At 45.3% G+C, this 24,152-nt stretch overlaps 1 protein-coding gene and 1 pseudogene across 2 annotated transcripts in view; both read left to right on the top strand.

Moving 5' to 3' along the window:
- Positions 1-24,152, top strand: part of LOC146857534 (uncharacterized) — a 364,382-nt gene that overhangs the window by 299,852 nt on the left and 40,378 nt on the right. For both annotated transcript variants that reach the window (XM_085648076.1, XM_085648077.1), the window contains one exon: positions 7,925-8,011. In XM_085648076.1, coding sequence (XP_085504202.1) covers positions 7,925-8,011 — 87 coding nt within the window. The remainder of the gene's footprint in view (positions 1-7,924; positions 8,012-24,152) is intronic.
- Positions 10,914-11,475, top strand: LOC146857535 (small ribosomal subunit protein uS11m pseudogene; annotated as a pseudogene).

The following is a 24,152-nucleotide window of genomic DNA, read 5'->3' as shown; positions in this document are numbered from 1 at the left end:
TACATCTGGCCCCCTAGTTAGCGCTCCTTCTAATTTATTTCGAGAAAGCCTTGGACGCGGTCAACTGGCAATACTTGGACGATGTGTTGGGCGCAGCGGGAATGGGATAACCCTTATGGCACTTCGTCCGTGTTTTATACTCCCAACCGAGAGCGAGAGTACTCATTAATGGAGCTCTCTCAGAGGCGTTCCTGATTAGAAGGGGCACAAGACAGGGTTGTCCCCTCTCACCCCTCCTCTTCGCCCTGCGATAGAGCCTTTGGCATGCCTCATCCGAGATGATGACCAGATCCAGGGCTGGAGATGGAAGGACTCCCACATTGACAAAATCGCCCTATACACAGACAACATGCTGCTCTTTCTTGCGGACCCGGCCCAGTCCGGAGCCAGGTGCCTCCAGGTCCTCCACACCTTTGAAAAGGTCTCAGGCCTACGCCTAAACCCTGCCAAGTTGACACTGGTACCCCTTCATCTCTCAAGGGAATTTATCGACTGGCAATAAAACATCCCCATCAGGCGGCAGTCGTTCAAATATCTTGGGATATGGATTTCCCTACTCCCCGACTTGTAATGGGCGCTCTACATCACCCCACTGATTAAGAAAGCTAAATTGGATATCCTAGGTTGGCTAACCTTACCACTTAACCCACTGGGTTAAATGATGATTCTCCCTTGTTTACTTTATATTATTCAAAAGACCCCATTCCACCTCCCACGGAGCTGGTAAAAGGAACTAGACAGCATGGCCACAAAGTTCCTCTGGGGGGAGTGCGAGACCACTTATAGCTCTCGCCCACTGCCGGATTCCACCTTTTGGGGCATGGGCATGACTGACCTCTATCTATATTTTCAAGCCACCCGACTACTTGTCCTGCATGACTGGTTTAATGGTGGTTGGCCTAACCTAGCATACAGAATCAAACTAAGGGATTTAATACTTTCGCAAATCCAAGCAATGCAGTATGGAGGCCCTTTCCCCAGAGCCCTGCCATCGGTGACTCGAGCGATCCTGCTGGCCTTGCGCTCGGCCTTATGTTACACTCGGTGGGACAACAAACTGACCTAACAAACACCTCTTTGGCAGGATGTGTGGCTTGGGGAAGTGGAAGCCTTGGAGGAATTTTAGGGATGGGACCTTGTTGGCATATCGCAATTGGGTGACGTGTGGGCGGGAGACCACATACCATCATTCTAAGATGTACAATACCGCTACACTCTTCACCCCTCAATTTTACAGATATCTACAGTTACGACACACCCTCAATACATACCTATCGACTGGCACTACACTTCCAGAGTTCAGTCCAATGGAAGCACATATCATGATGGGGGACCTGGAGACCTGTTGTGGATATATCGCTCCTTAACCAACAATGGTCCAACAACGCTAGAATCGCTCAGGAGCCTCTGGGAGGGATGTATGGGTCCCCTTGAAGACGAGGACTGGGGTGATGCTTTAATGTCCCCCAAAACCATTACCAACTCAGCTTCGCCTCTTTCAGCTATACTATCTACACAATGCATACTTAACCCCAGACTGCCTCTACAAGGCAGGTCTGCCACCCTTACCGGCCTGCACGCGATGTGTACAAGAACCGGCTGACTTTAATTACATGGTCTGGTACTGCCCTCACCTCACCCCATATTGGGAGGCACTGGAATCTGAACTCACGGGGGTCCTGGGTTGGGAGGTGCCACACAACCCCCTGAGCCTCCCCCTGGGAGCCATGGATGGCCTGACCAGGTCAGACAAGCTCTTCCTAGGTACCGCCACCATGGTGGCCAAATGAGATATCGACGCTGCATGGAAACAACCTGTTGCTCCAAGTATATCTAAATGGCGCAGGGGCATAGACTGGTGTGCAGTGCAAGAGAAGCCTCTGTTCGAGGCTTGGTGATGTCCAGCCAAACACTCAAAAGTCTGGGGCAAGTGGTTGAACCAACTGTAATAAAGGGGTTTTCTGTCTCTTCTCAGACTCCGATTGAATACAATCATGCATTAAGAATGGAGCGTCAAGTATGTTTGCACATAACAATATCAATAATTTGCCAATGTGCCAATTTGCTAATGCTTACTTGTGCTGTAATGTTTCTTTCTTTTTATGTTCACTCAAAAATCAATAAAATTGGTTACCAAAAAAGAAATTATGTTAATTAATGTTTATTATGGAAGAACATTTTTTTTAATTTACATGTTGGTTTTGAATTGTGTGGTGTTATAGGGTAGGAAATTAAAATACTAAATGTATGTAATAATGAATGTTTTGTTTCTAAATATTTCCTAATTAAAAATATATATTTGTTTGAAAATTATTTTTTGGTTTATTTAATATAATATTTATAGGTATTTATCATATGTATTTAACATTATAATATGTTATTTTTGTTATATTAAATATATTTGTATTTAATTTGTTTACATATTTATATATTCTTTATGAATATATAAATATGGAAGGAATTCTGGCAATTTGTCTAACCACTGGCAATCGCTTGGAGTTGCATTCCAACCCATTGTTCTTTTGCTCACCATGCCACCTCAGTTTGGACCCAGCCATATGCATATCAGTCTTTGCATATCAGTCTTCACCCTACTCTTCATGGGATCAGTCAAACCCGAACTGCAGGCAAGGTCCTCCCTTATCCGGAAAACAAGCAACCCTGGACCGATTTTGCTCTAGTTATGGACTCATCAGGTGGACCCATGAGGAGTAGAGTCAAGACTGATTTGTATATGGCTGGGTCCAAACTGAGGTGGCATGGTGTGCAAATGAACAAAGTCGCATGGGTATGCCCAGACATGGGTCCCATACTCACTGTGTCACTGGAACGAAGCTGTACCCAGCTCATCAACCTATAAAAAATAACCGGTCCTGGGTTGATTGTGTTGTGGTTCAGGGAGGACCTTACCTGGCAGTTTGGGCTGGTCTGTTCCCATGAGGAGCAGGGTCAGGATTGATTTTCATATGGCGGAGTCTAAACAGAGGTGACCTGGTGAGCAAAAGAATGAGGGATTAGGATGCTACCCAAGCAATTGCCAGTGGTTAGACACATTGCAAGCATTCCTCCCATCACCTTTGGTGTGTATCATGTACCACCCTTAGTGGCATGTGTATGCCCAGACGTGGGTCCCATGCACACTGTGTCACTGAAACCAAGCTGTAACCAGCTGATGACCCCCTGACTAGGGCAAAACCGGTTCTGGGTTGCTCACGTTCTGGTTCAGTGAGGACCTTTCCTGGCAGTTCAGGCTGAACTGTTCCCATGAGGAGCAGGGTCAGAATGGATTCGCATATGGTTCGGTCCAAACTGAGGTGGCAAAGTGAGCAAAAGAAGAATGGGTTGGGATGCTACCCAGAACGATTGCCAGTGATTAGACAAATTACAAGCATTCCTCCCATCACCTTTTGTGAGTTTCTAATACTTTAAGCAAAGTCTAAAGTCTGTGGATATCCAACATTAAGTCTGTAGGTGGATGCAAATGAGAATGAAGTAGAAAATGTTGCAGCCTGCAAGTGACTTCGATAGAAGAACCACAATTTTCATCAAACATTGTTGAAATTCCTCAAGTAGATTTTCCTTGAGCTGCAAAATGATGGGAACGTCCAGAAGAACAATTTTCTTTGGAAAATACACTCATAATCCATCAGCTTAATGTGGAAGAGGACACATTTGACCTTGTCTAAAGATTCCAAAGGTCAAATAGAGGTTGCCTGTAATCAAGGGAGACAGCAAAATAAATCTGAAATGACCACTTACAGACTGTGGCGGGTTTTTTTCTCAGGAGAAGAGCGTGACGGGGAAAAAAGGGAAAATTATTTCCTGCACCTAATGAAAAGCTGGCATTACTTTAGGACAAAACCCACACGTAAAACTAATCTGTTTGTAAAAATGTGTAAAAGCAAATGTCTATAAGATAATGAATTTACATTTTCTAACGTCTGGGCAGAAGTAATGGCCACCAAGAAAAATATTTTTCATTGCCAGGTATTCGAGGTCAACATCTGTAAAAGGCTTAAAAGAAAAAGACTGCAGATCTCTGAAGACCAAAGGTAGATCCCAAGAAGGAATTAGTGAGCTAGTTAGACGATGCCAAAAAGAAAATCCCCTTGTGAGTCTGATATCCCAACAACTTCTTTTCAGCAAGACCACCACAGGGAGATCTGAAGATCCGATTGCCTTGATTGTTGGCCACTGAACACTCAGTATTGTTACTGCCAACCGTTGCTCAGAGCCATCCTGGAGAAATTAAGGGATCCCCATGGGTTCAAACTAGAGGGATTTAGGGACCTATTATAGGCCTGGAGAACAGATAAGATTCCTGGACAGAAGCTGCAGCAGAGGAAGACAGAACTAATTCCTTTAAACCCTTTGTTTTAATAGAAGAGCTGATACTCTTGTCTGCTCTCGTGAAGACTGAGAGAAGGGTACTCTGCAGAGGGCTAGGATCTAAGGCAAAATGCATTCAGGACCTTGAGCAATGAGCCTCAAAAGAGGAAAACACTGTATTCTTAGCCAAAAAGGTGCTACAAGAATGAGCTCTACCTTTTCTCATTTAAGATTGGCTAGTAATCTGGCTGAGAGGAAAGGGTGAAAAGGAGTAAAGAAAGAGAGGTGACCAAGGATATGATAAAGCATCGAACCCCGCCTCCCTGACTCTATCATCACGGAATCTGGGCATAAAGCAAGAAAAGCCATCATCTCTGATGCTGGTAAATAGATTTACCTGTTGAACACCAAATATTTTGCATATTCTGGTAATGATATGATGAGCTAAACAAGATTTGTGTCAAGAAGAAAAGACTCTGCTTAATCTGTTGGTTACTGTGTTATCCTTCCCATGAATATGGGCAGCTGCCAGAGCCATAAGATGGTTTTCTTCCAAACTCAGTATGTGATAGGCTATGGAAGTTCAAGTCAGAGACCCGGTTCCTGAATGCTTGTTGAGATAAGCCTTGGTAACTATATTGTCTGTCCAAACTAGAGCAACTTTACCTTTCAAGAGAGAAGCAAAGTAGAGAAGTGCACAGAATACTGCCACCACACCACAGACCAAACATCCTACAAAAGTACGCTCAACGAATAACACCAACTCCTGAAAAAGACAAAAAGGAATGCGCTTGCCAACTGCATCAAAGCCAGTGCCTACAGTAAAGTACCATTCATCATCGTCCGAGAGTTTTGCAAACCATCAGCCTCCAAAAACATCAGCACACCTTCCCAGGAACTCTGTGTCACCATGGCGTACTTCTTCCACAACAAGATCTCTAACATCTTTAAAAACTTTGAGCTCCAACGTATCACCATTGACATCTACAACCTCATCCTTCCCATAAAGGCAAACCCTGACCATCTACTAAACATCTGGAACCAGCTCACCACTCAAAGCACCACCGACATCATGAACTCCGTCGACTCAGGAGCACCAACAGACCCTAGTCCCCACAACATCTTCAGCCTATGGAAGCAAGTCGGATCAGCAACAAACTCACCTCCATCCTCAACACATCCATCAACACAGCTACCTTTCACAATGAATTTAAACATGCTTAAGTCCAACCCTTTCTCAAGAAACCGTCAGCGAACCCCAGCGAACTCAAGAACATCCCTTTCCTCTGCTCCCTTTCCCAGCCAAGGTTCTTGGAAAACCCATCAACTACCAACTCACTGACCAGCTGGAGACCAACCTCCTCCTGGACATCTCCCAGTCTAGATCCTGCTCCAACCATAGCACCGAAACCGCCCTTATCACCGCCACGGATGACTTCACAGCCCTCCTTGACTGAGGGGAAACGGCGGCCCGGATCCTCCTTGATCTCTCAGCAGTATTCAACATTGTGTGCCACCACACCCTTATCAAGAGACTACACCACATTGTAATTCAAGGAGACGTCTTCAGAGGAATTGCCTTCTTCCTTCTCAAAAGAACCTAGAAAACTGCCTTCCTCCACATACCTCCAGACACAAGAGCATCATCTACTGTGTCCCATGAAGCTCAGCTCTCAGTCCCGCCTTGTTCAACCCCTACATGAAACCCCTGGCCGATATCATCAAAAACCATGGATTCAACATCATTCCCTATGCTCACAACACCCAGCACATCTTCTCGCTATCAGAAGAGTCCTCCACCACGAGAGCCAGCTTCCACAGAGGTATGACAAACATCACAAATTTGATGAAAGGCAACTGTCTGAAAAAACTGAAGTACTGATCTTCGTGAACAACATCTCCCTGTATAATTACTCCTGGTGGCCTGTAGAACTAAGACCCTCACCAACACCAACAGACTGTGCCTGCAACCTCTGCATCATTCTAGACTGCAAGCTCACCATGTCACCTCTGCATGTTTCCTCACTCTTCGCATGCTCCGCAAGATCTTCAAATGGCTCCTGATTAACACCAGAAGTACCATCGCCCAAGCCCACTTCACCAGCCGGCTGGACTACGGCACCTCACTCTACACAGGAATCACCTCGCTCCTCTTGAAGAGATTACAGTCCATATAGAACTCAGCGACCAGACTCATCCTCAACCTCCTCAAGCGGACCCACATCAACCCCCACCTGAGGAGGCTCCACTGGCTCCCCATTCAGAACAGATGCCACTTCTAAATGCTGATCCACACATATAAAGCCCTGCACAACATTGGAACAGAAACATCAACCACCGCCTGAACTTCCACCAGCCCTTCAGATACCTGTGCTTCACCTCCCTTGACTTCGCTCACACCCTTTGCATATGTCAAAGCCACAGCAGAGGTTGCTTCTCTTCCTCCTACCTCATGGCCATGGCCTGGAACGACCTCCCTCTCCACCTCCGGACCTCACCCTCACTGCTGGAATTCAGGAAAGGACTCAAGAACTGGCTGTTCGACTGAGCCTCCGCAGCAAGATCCTCAGCTCCTGGATATCTCACAGGTGATCAGCCGCACTATACAAGTCTTGTTTGATTTGATTTGATTCTAGTTTGAGAGAGGCTAGTCTGCAGTCCCCAAATCCACCATGCATGCTTTTTAGTAAAACTTGGGCTGTACAAAATTAAAACTGTGGATGGGTAGTGGTAAAAATTAGAAAATTCCAAACTTGCATAGTAACTGGAATTTTCAGATTTTCATCCAATGCACCTGCCCTCCTACCCATGACTATTTTCTGGAGCTGCAAATGGGATGGAAAAAGCTGTACCTCTGGATGGGAGGGTGGACATTGGTAGTTGATCTTAGAAATGATGGACACAGTTGAGGAAGGCAGCCATGGTATCACCGCACCAGGGAAACACTTCAGTGAGTTGTTGCTCTGCTTGTTGGTTGGTAACTCGTTGCACCCTCTATTTTCAATCTTAAAGGGATCAACATCAGGTTCTATTAATGTAAGATATCACATTGCTCGTGGATTACAAAGAGACCGATATTGCACAGTTTCTTGCAGTTTGTTTATGATGCATGCCCTGCAAAACTCTTCCACTTGAGTGAGGACTCACTTTAGGTGTTTTATTCCATATTATAAAAATAATATAAATTGTTTTGATACCAAGGAAAGCAAAGTGTTCTGAAATAGAGACTGTATTGGAAGCTGAGTGATTACAGGTAAGGTTTTGGAGACAAAAATATATGTGTTCTTTTGCATATGGGAATACATATGGAATCTGAAGAAGATACTTCAAAACAAAAAATATTTTTTAGCATTATATTTTTCTCACATTCTTACTTATAGGTGTCAACGTGTCCGATCAGAATTCATTGCATAGAGAAAATCCAGATCTGCTGTCATGTTAAATGTGACTTACAATATTGTATTTCCTACCATAGGAGTCATCAGACAATGTTGATAGGTGTCAGAGATATTTGACATAAGGCAAATAAAAAGAACAGTTAAATGTTTTCGTTAAAATGACTTAATTATATCGGAAGGCTGCTCTATATTTTCAGGGATCACGATCTATTATGACTCTTCGTTGTACGAAGCAGATGGACCATTCAAACCGAATAAAGAACAACTCTTCTCTCCAGTTGAAGGTAGATGTTTCTTTTCATTAAATAATGTAATTTTCAGATTTTTCTGTTTTGTCAGGAAAAGAAACTGTCGCAGAGTTTTGAAATAGGCCATTGTAAAATAAGAATAGAAAGGCGAACTATAAGTATTGCGTTCATGCTGGCGATGGCATGGGATCTAAAACACTTAGTCAAAAAATGTTCATTTAAACACCACATTGCACCATACGTGTGATTGTAGTGAACACGCCTAATTGTCCCCAGAGGATTTGGTGGGGTTCTCAACCTCCCAAGAGAATTTCAGAAAGGTGAATGAGAATGTTATATTTTGGGTCATCAGATATTTTGGCAAAAGAGTCTCAGGTGGAATTGGAACAAGGAAAACTGCTTAAAATTTCCAGTGCTTCAGAATTTACCACAGAACCTAGGAGATCTATCTTTATAGATGCAGATCATGCATGTGCCTATAACAGAATGGAGTACCCAATAAAAAACACTGGGCTGTCCCCACGCAATTATATTTGCGAAACAGGAGATGTGCCAGACTAAATAAATAAAAATTGAAAATTCTATGCTGCTAGAAATAACAAATGCAGAAAGAACAATTGATGGACATAATGCCGAACAATGTCAAACACTCACCCCAGTACAGAGATCTTTGCATAAACCATCGTTCTTTTGCTCACTATGCCACCCCAGTTTGGACCCAGCCATATGTAAATCAATCTTGACCCTGCTCACCATGGGAACAGTCCAGCCCGAACTGCCAGACTAGGTTCTCCATGGACCAGAAACGAGCATCTTAGGATCGGTTTTGAATGCAAGCCATGGCAAGTATGAGACATACATCTGGGCATCCCCATCCCACTTAGGTTGACACATGCAAATAGAACAACTGATGAATGGAATGCTGAACAATGTCAAACACCCACCTCTAGTACAGAGATCTGGGCCTAAATCCATAGTCTTTCTGCTCACCACGCCACCCCCAGATTGTCGCCCTAAGTGTGAAGGGTATGCCCAGATGTGGGTGCCATGCTCACCATGCCACCGGAGTCAAGCTATCCTGGCTGATGAGCGGTGAGACCCCAAAATCAGTCCAAAGATGCTTGCTTTGGGCTGGACTGTACCATGGGGAGCAGGGTCAAGAATAGTTTCCATATGGCTGGGCCTAAACTGGAATGGAATTGTGAGCAAAAGAAAATGGATTTAGGCAAAGATCTCTGTACAGGGGTGAATGTTTGACATTGTTCAGCATTCCGTCCTTCATTTGTTCTGCTTGCATTTGCCCCCCCAAGTGGGATGCTTATGCCCAGACATGGGTTCCGTGCTCACCATGCCACCGGAGTCAAGATATTCTGGCTGATGAGGGGTGACACCCCAAAACAGGTCTTAGGAGGCTTGTTTCCAATCCAGGGAGCACCTGGCCTAGCAGTTCAGGCTGGACTATTCCCATGGGGAGCAGGGTCAAGACTGATTTGCATATGGCTGGGTCCAAACTTGAATGGTGTTGTGAGCAAAAAAGCGATGGATTTAGGCCCAGATCTCTGTACTAGGCTGAGTGTTTGACATTGTTCAGCATTCCTTCCAGCATTTGTTCTTTTTGCAAGTAATAATAACACATAACATTACTGTGCTAGACTTGCTATGTAATGTTATGTTGATTTGTAGAGTGCCCTTTCACCCGAGAGGGTATGCTGGCCCTGAGCTGGTGTGATTCTAGCCTTGCCAAGGGCAGGTGGGAGGGGCTATTCGAAGAGCCAGGTCTTCCACTTCTTGTGGAACTCAAGGAGTGAGGAGTTTCTGATGTCTAGTAGTAAGTTATTCAACGCTTTAGGATCGAGGTAGGAGAAGGTCCGAGTTAGGTTTGTGCGAGTAGGACATTTCTAGAAAGTTTTATAGGAGATGCAACAGGTAAAATGGGCAGGGTCAATGTTGTGTAGTGCTTTGAATGTGTATGTAAGGAGTTTGAACTGTAAATGATTGTGTATCAGGAGCCAGTCTTACTCCATGAGGTGCAGCATGATGAGAGTGCAGCATGGAGGGGTTGAGGGGGATTCTGGCTGCCATGATGTGAATGGTATGTAGTTTTCTGGTGAGTTGCTTGCTGATTCTGACATAGAGGATGTTCCCAAGTTCCAACCTGCTTGTCACAAGGGCATGTGTTGCTTGGGAACCATTTGAAGATTTTTCTCAGCCTCTTCACAGTGTGGCAACAGAAAGCTGTGACTGCTTTTGCTTGGTAGGTCATGTGTAGCTTGCTGTTGATGAAGATCTTGGCGTAGGTGTGGGTCCTAGTTAGGCCAGCCAGCACATGGAGTCACATGACAAGGTGTTCTTACTGAAGATCATGACTTCTGCTATGTCAGTGTTGAGTTTGAGACAGCTGGATTCCAGTCTTTTGTAGGCGCTGGATGGGGTGGGAGACTGTGCTAAAAGCTGCATAGTAGTCCAGTAGAGTGAGGGCCGATGTGTCTCCACTGTCTAGGATCATGTGGATGTGATCTGTGGCGGCGCTGGGTACAGTTTTTGTGCTGTGGATGGTTCTGAAGACCGGCTCCGTGATGTGGAGGAGTTGGTGGTGTCTGAGATGGTTAGTGAGGCGTCTCTTGATGAGTTTCTCTGGATCTTTTGCTGGGTACAGCAGCTGAGAGGACAGTCAGTAGCTGGCAAGTGCTGATGTCATGTTTTGATGTGTCTGGGATGCTTGCTGCCGATATAGATGCATTGAGGTTCGGAGCGAGCGCTTCACTGATGGGTTGGAGTCCTTTGATGAAGGTATGGCCGGGCAGTGCTTAATTTGAGCCAGGTGTTTCCGGTGCTCAGCACCGGCACTTAATTGTCAACACTGGCACTTGTTGGTCTTGGAGACTTCCCAGCAAAGCAATAGAGGCATCTCCTGAATACTATGCATAGTTTGTAGGTCATGAAGTCCCACATTGCTGCAACGTGCAGACAGTTCCTACTAACACCATATGGGCTCTAAACATTGCTTTGTGCCGAGGTGTGCACACAGGTGTACAAAAGCTGCAGGGATCTACAGAGAATGCTAGTAGGACAGCTGTAGTCACAGAATCCCAAAGCCCAAGGGATTTCCGTCTCTTCCCACCAATGCCACTAGAAAACATCAGCTTAAAATAGGAGGAAAGAAGTTCGAATAAAGCTCAATAGCTCATATCAAAGCAACATAAAACAACACGCACATTCAGGTCAAGGCCCCCTGAAAATGAGCCACTTGCTTGTACCTCCTTGACACAGAGGGCTTCAAGAATGCAGAGAACACAGTAATCGCAGCACAAACCGCTGTTATCCCTGCAGTGTCAAAAGCCACAGGTAAGGGTGCATGCCACGTTCAAGTCATCATGAAGGGCCTGGGGCCTGGTCGGATGGCTGCTATCAAGAGCTTGACTATAGGAGCACTGGAAGTAATGTCCATCACTGACCACACTCCAATTCCACACAAAGGATGCCGGCTACGCAAACCTTGAAGGATTTAGAAAGAAACTAAATCCAGCAAAATCTAAATCCAAGTACTGCCTCAACATCAGTCTTTAGTTTCTTAATAAAAAAACTAAAAGCATATGGTTGACTTTTTCGCTTAGCAAAGCATGTGATAAAACACATTCTGTCTTTCATAAATGGCACAAGAAAAGGAAAAGATAGAAGCAAATGAAATTTACCTCCTTCTCTGTATAAGAAAATATTTTTGCTTTCATGTCTTAGTCATTTAGAGAACAGTACTGGAACCTGTTTAAAGTGTATTCATTTTTGATATGCTGCATAGATATTTTTCTTTTTATTCTTAACCCCTTCAGTGCCACGCCCTTTCCCCCTCCTGTGCCGGGCGTTGCACTAGTGGGTGGGGTTCATGACGAGATAGTCTTGTCATGGGCACAGCGCAACCGTGCTCCATGACGAGACTATCTCGTCATGGGCACTGAAGAGGTTAATAAGTAATTTCTCACATTACAAATTGTAATACAATTTTTTTTTAAAATACCAAAACAAAAAACACCAGAGCTTGTGATAGTCTGCCACAAGGTGGCGTGGTCTATCTAATTTAGAGATGACCACAACAGTTAATAATTAATTCAGTATACATTAAAAATGATTATTACCGAGGGACATGGCTTGCCAATGAGCTAAGATGGCCCTGCCTGAAGCGGATCCACAACTCGACCCTCAAAATCCCCCCGAGATCCACTAGAAATCTGAATAAAACTCACAGCAGACGGCAAAAAGGGGTCGCAGAAAACTGAGAGCAGCTGTGGAGGGCGTTAACAGGCAGTTTCTGGACCGCCCGGGTGAACTACAGGAGTGTTTTCCCATTGTAGCCCCGGCCTCAATTTTCAGAGTAACGACGGTCTCCTAAGACAGCGCCAGGTGAAAGGAGGCGTGAACCGAAGGAGGCAGTGAGGACGGCTTGACAGGAACCTCAGAGTGAGCTCAGTGATCCTCTACCGAACTGACTGCAGAACCAGTGCTCGGGTGACCACCACACGCTGTGCACGACCTGACAGCAAGAGACCGGCTGCAGGAAAAGACGCGAGTCGTGGCGAAAAGTAGGCCGGACAGGACTTAAAGTGCTCAATGGTGACCCAGAGCAGGCCTGGGCTGAAGTGAACATGGGACGGCACGGTGTGTCCCCGGGAGACACAGAGCTGCCCCATAGAGGCGGGCCAGAGACTGAGGCGCTGCAGCATTAGTAGACTGGGAAGCTACCAACGCCGCTCAAGGTTACTCCCCAACCACACCACAGCCTTTAAGGGGCGCAGGCTGTTTCACAAGCCACCGGGGGGAGGAAAGCAGGAAACGAAGAGTGATCATAATACCCTGTGGGAAGTGGAGGCCAGAACTGGGGCGTGGAGGTACAACCTGACAGGCAACAGGGATTACCTAGGTGACTCCTGGCTGGCAGCAGAGGTTTCCTCTGTATCCGCTCAGACTCAAATCGCTCACTCATTGGAGGCGGCACTCCCAAAATGACTGGAGGGAAAAATATGAACACTAGTCACCAGATGAAACTGGACAAATTTGCTCTCCAGAAAGGCAAGGAGGCTCAGGAAAATCTTCAGGAGCGTCCGCACACTGACTCCATGTCAGCTTCCAACGGTGATCCTCTCTCCCTCTGCAACATCATGGCCGCAATCCATGGGGATTCAGTCTCAACGGAAGTGTCGCTGATTCGATCAGACTTGCGCAATATGGGTGCGGGTGTGCAAAAAGTCGAAAACATCACAAAAACCTTACTACAGGATACTTCAGTGCTCAAGGCCCAAATGAAGGAAATGCCAAACTGGAAGATCAAGAAGGACGGTCGCGGCACAACAACGTCAGATTTCTTGTGATCCCAAAATTCGCAGAGGTACAGGTGACCAATCGGGTACCGGGTGGGCAGCCCAAGCCAGGAGAACCACCCAGGCCCATCATAGCACCTCTCTTTAACTATAGAGACTGGAATGGGATACTTCAAAATGCCCGCACTGCCTCACCAGTTCTATAGAAAACACACAGGTCACCTTCTTCCCGGAATCTACCTTTAAGAGACATGGGATGAGACGTAGTTTCATAGCAATAAAGAAAGCACTCAGAGACAAAGGAGTGAAGTATTCTATGCTCTTCCCGGCACGTCTACGGGTGGAAGCAGAAGGGAAGAATGGTTCTTTACAACCCCAGAGGCAGTGTGGGAATGGCTTGACTGCTGGAGGACAGTGGAGAGCTCTGGGGCGAAGGCCCAACGTGGGAGGTTCAGAGGAACAGCAAAGGTGCCAGGAGCCCACCCAACAGGGGGCACACACCTGGGGGGTTGGGGGGGAGAGGCATGAACTTGCTGGAAAGCGATATTCTGGCTAAACTCTGGGAGGATAAGCTGAGAAGTCCAGCGCCCATTGCAGGACTAAAAAGTTCACAAATACAGTGGCCCAACCTTCTCCGCTCTTAATATAGTGTCATAAAGACGGGAAGACTTAAAGGCCTATGGGCCCAAAACTAGGGACAAGTCCCTGATTGCATACAATCCACCTTCTATACGGAGGCACAAAGCTTAGAGACAAGGGGGGGGAAGGGAGAGTTGGATGGCAGGCACACGTTCACTATGTTTGTTAAGTTGGGAAGGGTCGACAGGAACTCTGCTGAGTTGGGGGCAGGCAATTGGGACTTCGTCAGGCTGGGATGCAGGGTGGGTGGTGGATCAGTGGAGGGTAAAGAGGGGAAGTTTTCAAACTGTTATAGCATGTTTGCTATAGATCTTTTCAGGTTTAACAAGAAGAGCAGGGAACATCTGTGAACAGGACCGAAACATAGCAGTTCACATTAACACTTTGGCAGGGACTCATGGGGGGTACAGATCCTGTAAAGTTACAAAGCAGGGCTAAAATAGCATAAACTAGCAGCTGAATGACAGGGCAATTTTCCGTGGACTTTAAGTTAATGACCTGGAATGTAAATGGGTTAGGTAATAAGATCAAACAGGGCATAGTACTGCAACATATCAAAAGGCTCTCCCTAGATGTGGTATTGCTGCAAGAAACCCACCTGATGGGAAACAGCTGTAACGCTCTCAACCGATGGGGGTATGAAATGAAAATACATGCAGGGTACACATCAGGATCCAGGGGCACGGGGATCCTTCTAAAGAAATATTTTCCCCAGATAATTTAAAAGACTTGGTCTGATAGACTGGGGAGGCATGCAGCACTCTTGGGGACTCTTGAAGACCTGGACAGGAGAGTTGATAAATATCCTTTTATATACGCCGCTCCTGAATTGAATCTCTCTTGCCTCACATCTCCCTTACTTTACAGACGTGAAACTTCTAGCGGGGGGTGTCTCAGATCCAGGCCCAGTCGCGATTAACTCCTTGTATGTTAAGGTGCCGACAATCAGAAAGGGACTTATTGAAGCCACTGAACACTATTTCCAGGAAAATACTCATTCAGTTGCATCAGCACAGGTACTTGGGAGGCATACAAGATGGTGGTTAGGGGCCAGGCCCTTTCACTAATTTCAGGACACAAGCGGGAGAAGAGAGCAAAAGTGACTGAGCTCAAGCAAGATATCCTTGACCTGGAACGTGAATGATAGCCTGCAACATACATTAAAAATCAAACAACAAGACTATAAAGATTGGGTGACGGAGGAGGCCAGAAATAAAATTAAGGTGAGACAACACCGTGTGCATGATATTGGCGATAAAACAGGAAAACTGCTTGCATGGCTCGACCAGCGGGAGAGAGCAAACCGGTGGGTGGCATCTATCACTCTAGATACTGGGGCAGTCCTCCGAGACCCCGTAGAGATTGCCGAGGCCTTTGCAGATCATTACTCAGCAATTTCCTCCTCGGGAACGAGGGCTACAGAACAGGACTCCTTGGAGTTCCTGGCAGATTTTCACCTCCCAGTCTTGATGGTGGAAGAAAAGCAACTTCTAGATGCTGAAATTACTGAGGAAGTGGTAATGCAGGCGCTCAGAGCCCTAAACTCCGGCATAGAATTGTATAAGCTCACTGCACCCACAATGGTTCCACATCTCCTAACGATGTTTGAGGAAAGCAGAATACAGGGCAAGCTGCCGACTGATCAAAGACTAGGGACCATAGTAGTGATCCACAAAGAAGGTAAGCCTAGAAACCAATGCGCCTCATACCAACCCATTTCACTACTCAACTTGGAGGCAAAAATCCTAGCAAAATAATTAGCCTTAGGTTGCTTCCAATGCTCACCTCCTTAGTCCATCCGGATCAATCGGGCTTTATGCCAGGATGTTGCACCGCTTTAAACCTCAGGTGCTTACATGGGGTGTAGGGACGTAACTACAGACCCAGTCTGGTTTCAAGCCCGAAATATACAAGGCCCTTTGACTCGAGTCCAATATGATGTCCAACACTGGCTGGTGCACACCCTGTCCTTTTTGGGCAGGGCGGCCTTGTTTAAAATGATGGCACTGCCTCAATTTCTCTACATTTCGCAGAACACACCATTCCCAGTTCCTGAGGCATATTTTAACTCAATAGATAGTGTGATCCGAACGCTCCTATGGGACAGGGGATCCCCAAGAATTGCACTCATTAAGTTGACCCTTAGTTGGTATGAGGAGGAATAGCATTGCACCACATACAGACTTCCTATAAGGCGGCCCAATTAGTAACAATAATTCAATGGGTCTACCAACCGTCCTTGGAACCTGCCTATAGGATGGACCGATTAAATCTCCAGCTGAGAGGGTATCTGCAGGTGCTCTATAAAGATCCAAAGCGTCTCTCGCTGGAGGGGCACATGGCTCTGATGGTTGGTGTGTGGCACTCGACACTGGAGAAGTGTGGCTCAATGATTAGAGCGGCAGACCCTGATGCAGAGGTCTAGCCCGGGAACAGGGTTCAATTCCCTGCCTCGGCGGGTCTTGGGCTCAAAAATTCCACGGACATGATAATTCTCGCCTTGGTGCCTATTCCAATCATGGAGTCCCACTCTGCAACTCTGGGCAATAGCTTGCTTAATCTCCAAAACGGCCCCCACAACGCTAAGGATGCCTGGCCTCCACCTTGGGGGTACCCAGGAGTGGACGCCTCACAGGGAAAGCCAGGATGGGTTCCACAGCGGTATTTGTACAAGCGCCTTGAGACCCTTGCGGGTGAGTAGTGCGCTATACAAGTATCAATTTACATTTGCATTTACTCACCAAGCTGGGATGAAAGAATAAAATTACCAAAGCAACTCCCCTATGGGATCTACAACAACTGGGCACAATGGGGACGAGAGCAGGATTTGATAAATGGGACCTGATAGGGATCTCGAGGGTGGAAGACCTGTATGCGGGGGTACTCATGACATCATTCGAACAATTTTAAAAATCTAACGAATTGGCCCACACTGGGTTTTTCCGCTATCTACAAATCCGTCATGCCATCAGAGCAGTGGTGCCCGGGGAAGTCCATACCTGAATCATCACCACTAGAATGCAGATTTCATTTAACTTGTAAGGCGATATCCCTCACATATCAAAAACCCATTAATAACTTACCTCATGCTGGAAACCTTGGCATCTCCAAGAGAAGTGGCCATTAGGATCCGCTTCAGACTGATTCTGCTCAAAATCCTCCAGAGCATACATTCCCTGCAACACACTGCTAAAAATGGGTAGGAAAACTGACGCACTGTGTCACAAAGTTTGTGGGGAGGAAGGGTTGTTCTTCCTTATCCTTTGGGCATGCCATAGAATCCAAGACTACTGGAAAGCCACAATATCCTGCATCTCAGAGAAAGTGGGAGAAACATTAATACCCTCTGCCCAAGTGGTGCATATTGAATGTGTGGGAGGACTCAGATCTGGGACGAGCAGATCAGACCTGGGTCACCCTGGGTTTAATGGTAGTGAAATAAAACATAGCCCGCCAATGAGGGTCAGAAGCCCTGCCGACCCTACGAGACTGGAAGAGGGACATGGACTAGTGTATGGTGGCGTAGAAATCAGTTTATGTGAGCAAGGGGCGCCCAAGGAGATGGGGAAAATATGGGCCAAATGGAATGCATATAGATGGTATCCTTGCATGGCCCCCTTGGGAGAGACGGTCCAGTCCCTGCCTACCACAAGTGCTACTGAGGTGACAGGAACAATGAAGGTGAATTAGTTCTGTGATAACTAATTGGGAAGAGATGTTGTATCTACTGGATTCTGTAAGGAAGGATTGTCATGTATTAACGTAACTGTAATGCTATGTTTCTCTTTTGCTCGAACTTAATAAAAAGATATATATTTTTTAAACTTACTACTACCTGCCGCCCAAGCCCTTATAGCTGTAGGGGCCTGGAATAGTCTGAATGGTTACACTTGTAGGAGTGTGATGGTTAGTAGCTGCGTTGTTACTAACATTTGAAACATGGCTGGGGCAATGTGTGGTGCAGGCTGCAGTGGCCTCCTGACAAGAGCCCTCGCACTTATTATTATTATTTTCTTTACAAATTAAGCACTGGGTGGGGGCAAGTGTCAGAAGAGGGGCTGGAGTGAATAGTCTTTATGGTTACAGCCATCTCGTCCATGATGATGGTGGGCAATGAGGTCAAGGTTGCTTCTTTGGTCAATTCAGGGAGATAAAGTGCAAGATCTCTGGGGTTCAGTTGAAGGTTGATATATTTGGAGCTTATCTTGTTGCAGAAATCCTGTGCGGTTGTGATACATTGTACACAAATCTTCCTAGCCAGGAAGAAATAATGGGCCGCACTCTCAAAGTGACACCTTGTTCACGATCAACTGGCCCACTGCCCCAGTCTCACTAAAAAGCATTCAAGCTGCTGTCATGTCATTTCCTCTGTTATTACTGGCCCTATGCCTTCTGGTCCATGTAGTTGACAGCAGTTCCGTTGAAGGGAATGATTTGTTTCTTTCCTTTCCTCCTGCTTTGTGTTAATCATTTTCTTTCTCTTAATTTTATTGAAGTATCTGATTTCCTGGGATACATTTCTCGTTGTAATTTAATTTCATTTAAGGGGGAACCTTTGCACTGTGTGTTCCAATCACCTTACTGTGTTTGTTGTTCAAATTCTTTTTTTTACGTGTATAAAGTTTTCTTCTTCTTTGTCGTTTTTTTATGTTTTTTTTATATTGTTGCATCACAGTTATTATATTTTTTTCTTCCCTCATTCATTCCTTTCTTCTCCCACCGAGTTGTTAATTCTCTTGTTCAGTTCATTGTTGTTTCCATTGCTGTATCCCACGCGACCTTTTTCTTATTACTTTTTTACAGATGGATGTACTACATCTCCTCTGATTGATTCAGGCCATGGGGACTCAGAGTTCTCAAATTTAAAATGTAGCGCGATTCCTTCTGGCGCAACATCTTCTCACGATCTCCACCACGTTCTTTTTTTGAAATTGTCTCTATTCCAAAAAATCTCAACTTCTTCCAATCCCCTTGATGGAATTGCTCCATATGTTTTGACACAGCATTGGTTCGATCTTTGTGTATAGTTGCCCTTACATGCTCCATTATTCTTTTCTGCCGGTGATTAATTGACGAATTTCCCAGACTTTTTTATTCGCCAGTTTCACTTCTTTGCTTGGTTTAGCTATTTGGCACATTTTACATGAATGGCATTTTACAAAACCTTTTGTTTTCAGCCATGTGTTTTCCTTTTTCTTCCCTCTGAAGTGACTGTGGATCAGATGGTCTTTTAGGTTTCTTGCTCTTCTGTAAGTCACTGTGGGATGATTGCCCACTATGTCTTTCACCGTGTTATCCAATTGCAGAATCTTCCAATTTTTTCTTAGGATTTTTTCAATTTGATTACTTTCTTGTGCGTAATCCATTATCATTCGTATTGGTTCCGTTTGCTCCTTATTTTCCACTTGTTTCACCGCTAGGCAGTCCTCTCGTGTTCTTTCATTAGTTCTTTCCCAACACTTTGTTACTACTCCTGGTTTGTATTTTCTCCTCATAAAGCGCTTAGCTGTTTTTTCACTGTGGATCTTCCATTCTGTTTCCTCACTACAGATCCTGCGGATCCTTAAAAATTCTCCATATGGGATGCTGGAAATTAGAGAATTCTGATGGAAACTGGTCGCTTCCAGGGTAGCATTTGTTGCTGTTGCCTTTCTGTGTAGCGTCGTCTGAATCTCCTTGTTCTTAATGTAAATGTCTGTATCCAGGAATATAACTCTTTCCTTACTTATCGTGTAAGTGAATTTTAAATCTTTTGTGCAGTTGTTGATTACTTCACAATATTCCTGGAATTCTGACGCTGTGCCATCCCAGATTATTAACAAATCGTCGATGTATCTTTTCCAACTGACGATTTTGTTCACTGCTTGATCATTCATTGTGTTCCATGCATATTCCTGTTCCCACCATCCCATGGCTAAGCAGGCGTAACTGGGACTGAAAGAAAATCCCATAGCGGTCCCGCTGTTTTGACGGAATGTTTCTTCCCCAAAGACGAAGCTATTTTGATTAAGGCAAATGGATATCATTTCCAACAGCATCTTGTTGTGGTTACTGTATTTTATATTTCTTTCCTGAAGGAAGTAATTACATGCTTTCATGCCCATGTCGTTCCCTATATTGGTATATAGGGCTATGACGTCCATCGTTATTAACTGGTATGATGTCTGCCATGGTGTATTTTGTAACGATCTCAGAAGATTAGTGGTGTCTTGTACATATGAACTTAATTGTGTCACATACGGTCTCAAAAAGTGATCTATGAAGTTCGCCAATGGTTCCAACAAAGATCCCTTTGCTGATAATATTGGTCTTCCTGGGGGTTTCTTTTGATCTTTATGCAGTTTTGGTAGGAACTACATGGACCAGAAGGCATAGGGCCAGTAATAACAGAGGAAATGACATGACAGCAGCTTGAATGCTTTTTAGTGAGACTGGGGCAGTGGGCCAGTTGATCGTGAACAAGGTGTCAGGAGGCATCGAAACGCGTAGATCAAGTTCTGCTTACTATGCCCATTGAAAGAAGAAAATAAATAAGTGTTATTTTGTCACTTTGAGAGTGCGGCCCATCATTTCTTCCTGGCTAGGAAGATTTGTGTACAATAAGTAGCGGCGCGGTTCGGCCGCAGGAGAACGCACCCACACTGAGTGCTGTGAAACCGGCTTTGAACCAAATTGGATGCAATAATTAGTCCGGTTACAGTGAACGCTGGCAAGAAACGACGAAGTCTTGAGAGGCATCACGCCGCTTGAAGGAACGGTAAGCGAGCATTTGAACTGTATTTATTTATTCTAAATTCCGCACTAAAGCGGACGACCAGCTGAGTGCCGGGGAGCCTGACAATTACAGCATTAAAACCGCAACATTGTTTCAATGAGGGAACGAGCGGGTAAAAAGCTATTGGATTAATTGTTAAAAGGAATACCGGTTGAAGTACATAACGCAAAGATTAAGAAAGATCACATAAAGGCAATAAGGGCTAGTACATGCAAAGCAGAAATATGGAAAGAAGGGAAGCAAAGAGGAACGAGCTCCTGAATGATATATTTGACAAAGGCCAGGGAACAAAGGAGACAAGCACAACCACTACAACTGCAAAAATGGATGTGAAAAATAAATTAAGACAGTGGGAAAAACAAAGTCGCAAGGAAATCAATAAAGCATGGGAGCTCATCACTTTGAAAAAATATTTGGAGGTACGTGTTCCAAGGGGTTTAAGAATAATGCTTATGCCCAATAATCAGGATACAACGAATGAATTACTGCAAGAATGGGGCGAGTTTATACTAAAATCGTCACTGGGCCTAATAGAAATATTAGTTAAACACTTTGAGATTGGCTTGGAAAAAATCAAACTACAACTTCAAGAAACAGAAAAAGAAATATCACAATTGAAGCTAACAACTGAAATGAATACATTCAAAGACGAGTTGGAGATTCAAATTGAAAGACACGAAGACACAGTAAGGGAAAGGAAACACTCCAAATTTATACGAGACTCAAATGACTATGCTGAAGGCCGAATATTTACTTTTGCAATAAAATTTGATGGATTAAAGGAACAAATTTCTTGGAACAGCATGACGAGTTTATCGAGCAATGCTTCCTCAATAGTCTCTGCGGATTCGAATGAAGGGGAATCAACATCAATGCGTGACACAGTGAAGATGTCTTTTTTAGGGGACATGCGCCCCGTTCTGCAGCAAAGACAGTGGGAACAAAATCGTCCCACGCAGCAACATCAACAGAAAGGAAGAGGAAGAGGACGGCAATGGTCGGAAAGAAACCGCAGAGAAGAGGAAAAAGGTGCAAGCGGTGGTGCGGAAAAAATTGGCACCGAAACGAGGAGCATGCGCCAGAGACAGAAACGATAAGCGACAAACTACAAATAGTAAACTTGTCAATAAGATCAATAAATGAAACAGAGACACGTCTACTAAAAAGAGGCTTCAACTTTTGCCCTAAAAGTCGCATAGACCTAGCACCAATAAGAATAGATCTATACCTATACATAAGGAAAATCAAACTTGCAAAAGTATTCAAGGAAGCGAAATACAGACAACAAAATAAAACAACACAAGAAGAAACATCTGGAGGCCTTCAAGTGAAAGACTCAGAAAGTTTCCTAACTCTAATCAATCTGGATGCAATAGAGAACGAACATCTTTCCCTGGAAGAGGCTTGTAGCCAAACAGGGGGAGGCCTCAGTGGAAAGAAGCCAAAATCGAAATGTTATCCCCAACTAGCTCATGGAAACAAAATTGATTTATTTCAAGATGCAGTAATTCAAGACTTATACAAATTGAAACATTCCAAATATGACGAAAACTTAAAGAGAGAAGAGAGAGAAGCCCTTAGAATATTATCAACGGATGACCAAATTTAAATCAAAATGGCCGACAAGGGCGGAAACATAGTAATATGGGAGCGGACGGCATATATAACAGAGGCACACCGCCAGCTGAGAGAAACCCAATACTATGAAAAACTAGAAAGTAATCCAACCATAGCAATCAAAAAAATGGTGGATGATAAACTCTCAGAATGGGCATCATGTGGCTTAATTGATGAAGATGAACGCAAATTCCTGACGGTGACACATCCAGTATGTTATGTTATGTTATTTTAATTTATTAAGCGCACAGATACTCGGAAGTGTCCCGGCGCTAACAACAGAAGAAGGCAGCAAGACTACAGAAATCCATTAAAACAGCAATGTCTTCAGGGATTTTCGAAACAGGTGAGGATCACAAATAGCCCTCAGGGACAAAGGAAGAGAGTTCCAAGCAATGCAGGCTCTGCGGGCAAATGAGTTGCCCCCCATTTCGAGCACGCTTAAATTTAGTAGTCTCCATAAGCAGCAGTGAGGAGGATCTCAGCTGTCTCCTAGGAATGTAAAAGGTGAATCTGTCCTGCAGATATTTGGGGCCCGACCATAAAGGGCCTGTTGAACAATGGACAGCATTTTGAATTTAAGCCGAGATACCACAGGGAGCCAATGAAGTGCCTGAAGTTGAGCCCGAGCGCTTTGCCACGGGGCCAGACCACCCAGAAGCTGCCGAATTTTGGACCACCTGCAATTTCCTAACAAGGTAGCCCGTGCAGCCTACCAGGAGGGCATTCGCGTAGTCAAGGCGGGAAAGAAGCAGAGCACGCACCACCGTCTCTCTATCCTTAGCTGGGAGCAAGGGTAGAAACTTCTTGAGACTCCTCAAAAGGCCAAAGCAGGTGCCAGCAAGTTTTTTTATATGCGAGGCAAAGTTCAGGTTTTCGTCGAACCATACGCCAAGATTTTTAACGGCTCCCTTGATAACCGGAGGACACGGAAAGCCAGAAGGCCAGAGTCTTGATCTAAACTCTGAGGAAAAAGAGCCGAACAACAGGACTTCTGACTTAGCCTCGTTGCATTTTAGCTGAGCGTTGGCCAGCCACTGAAAAACAGAGGACAGACACTGATGAGATCTGGTCACCGAGTCGTCCGCCTTATTCCAAGTAAACAGCAGTTGGGTATCATCCGCGTAGGCCATCACTTTAGCCACCAAAGACTCCGCCAGATAAATCAGCGGAGTCATATAGATGTTAAAAAGCAGAGGGCTAAGTGACGACCCCTGCGGAACTCCTGTGGTGACCCTTAAGGGGGCCGCAGCACACGGAGGAAGCCAAACCTGCTGCGTCCTGTCCTCCAAAAAAGATCTGATCCACAACAAAGCTTGTCCAGAAACTCCGATGTCCGAGAGGCGGTCAAGGAGCATGGCGTGAGGCACCGTGTCGAACGCCGCCGAGAGATCTAGCAGTATTAGGGCTGCTTTCCCGCCGGCGTCCAAGCAATCTCGAATGGACTCCGAAACCTCCAACAGAGCGGATTCGGTGCTGTAGGAGGCACGGAAGCCCGACTGCGCAGGATGGAGAACCTCAGCCGCCTCGACAAAACTCGTCAGTTGGAACGTGACCGCCTTCTCGCAGACTTTGGCCAATCTAGGCAAAAGCGAGATGGGGCGATAGTTTTCTGGGAGCAGCGGATCAAGGGATGGCTTTTTTAGAAGTGGTAAAATTAGAGCCTGTTTCCATACCATAGGGACACATGCTTCCCTTAGTGATTGATTGACCAAGAAATTGACCTCGGTGTTGACGGTATCTGCCACGTCCGAGAGTAGTCTGGCAGCGCACGGATCGTTCGGCGAGCCGGACTTGAGGGCTTTCAGGATTTTGAGGGAGCTGGGCAAATCTATCG

Source organism: Triturus cristatus, chromosome 3_2 (assembly GCF_964204655.1).
Source record: "Triturus cristatus chromosome 3_2, aTriCri1.1, whole genome shotgun sequence".
Lineage (NCBI taxonomy): Eukaryota > Metazoa > Chordata > Amphibia > Caudata > Salamandridae > Triturus > Triturus cristatus.
The sequence above is the reverse complement of the archived record's forward strand: the minus strand, read 5'-3'. Positions and strand labels throughout refer to the sequence as shown.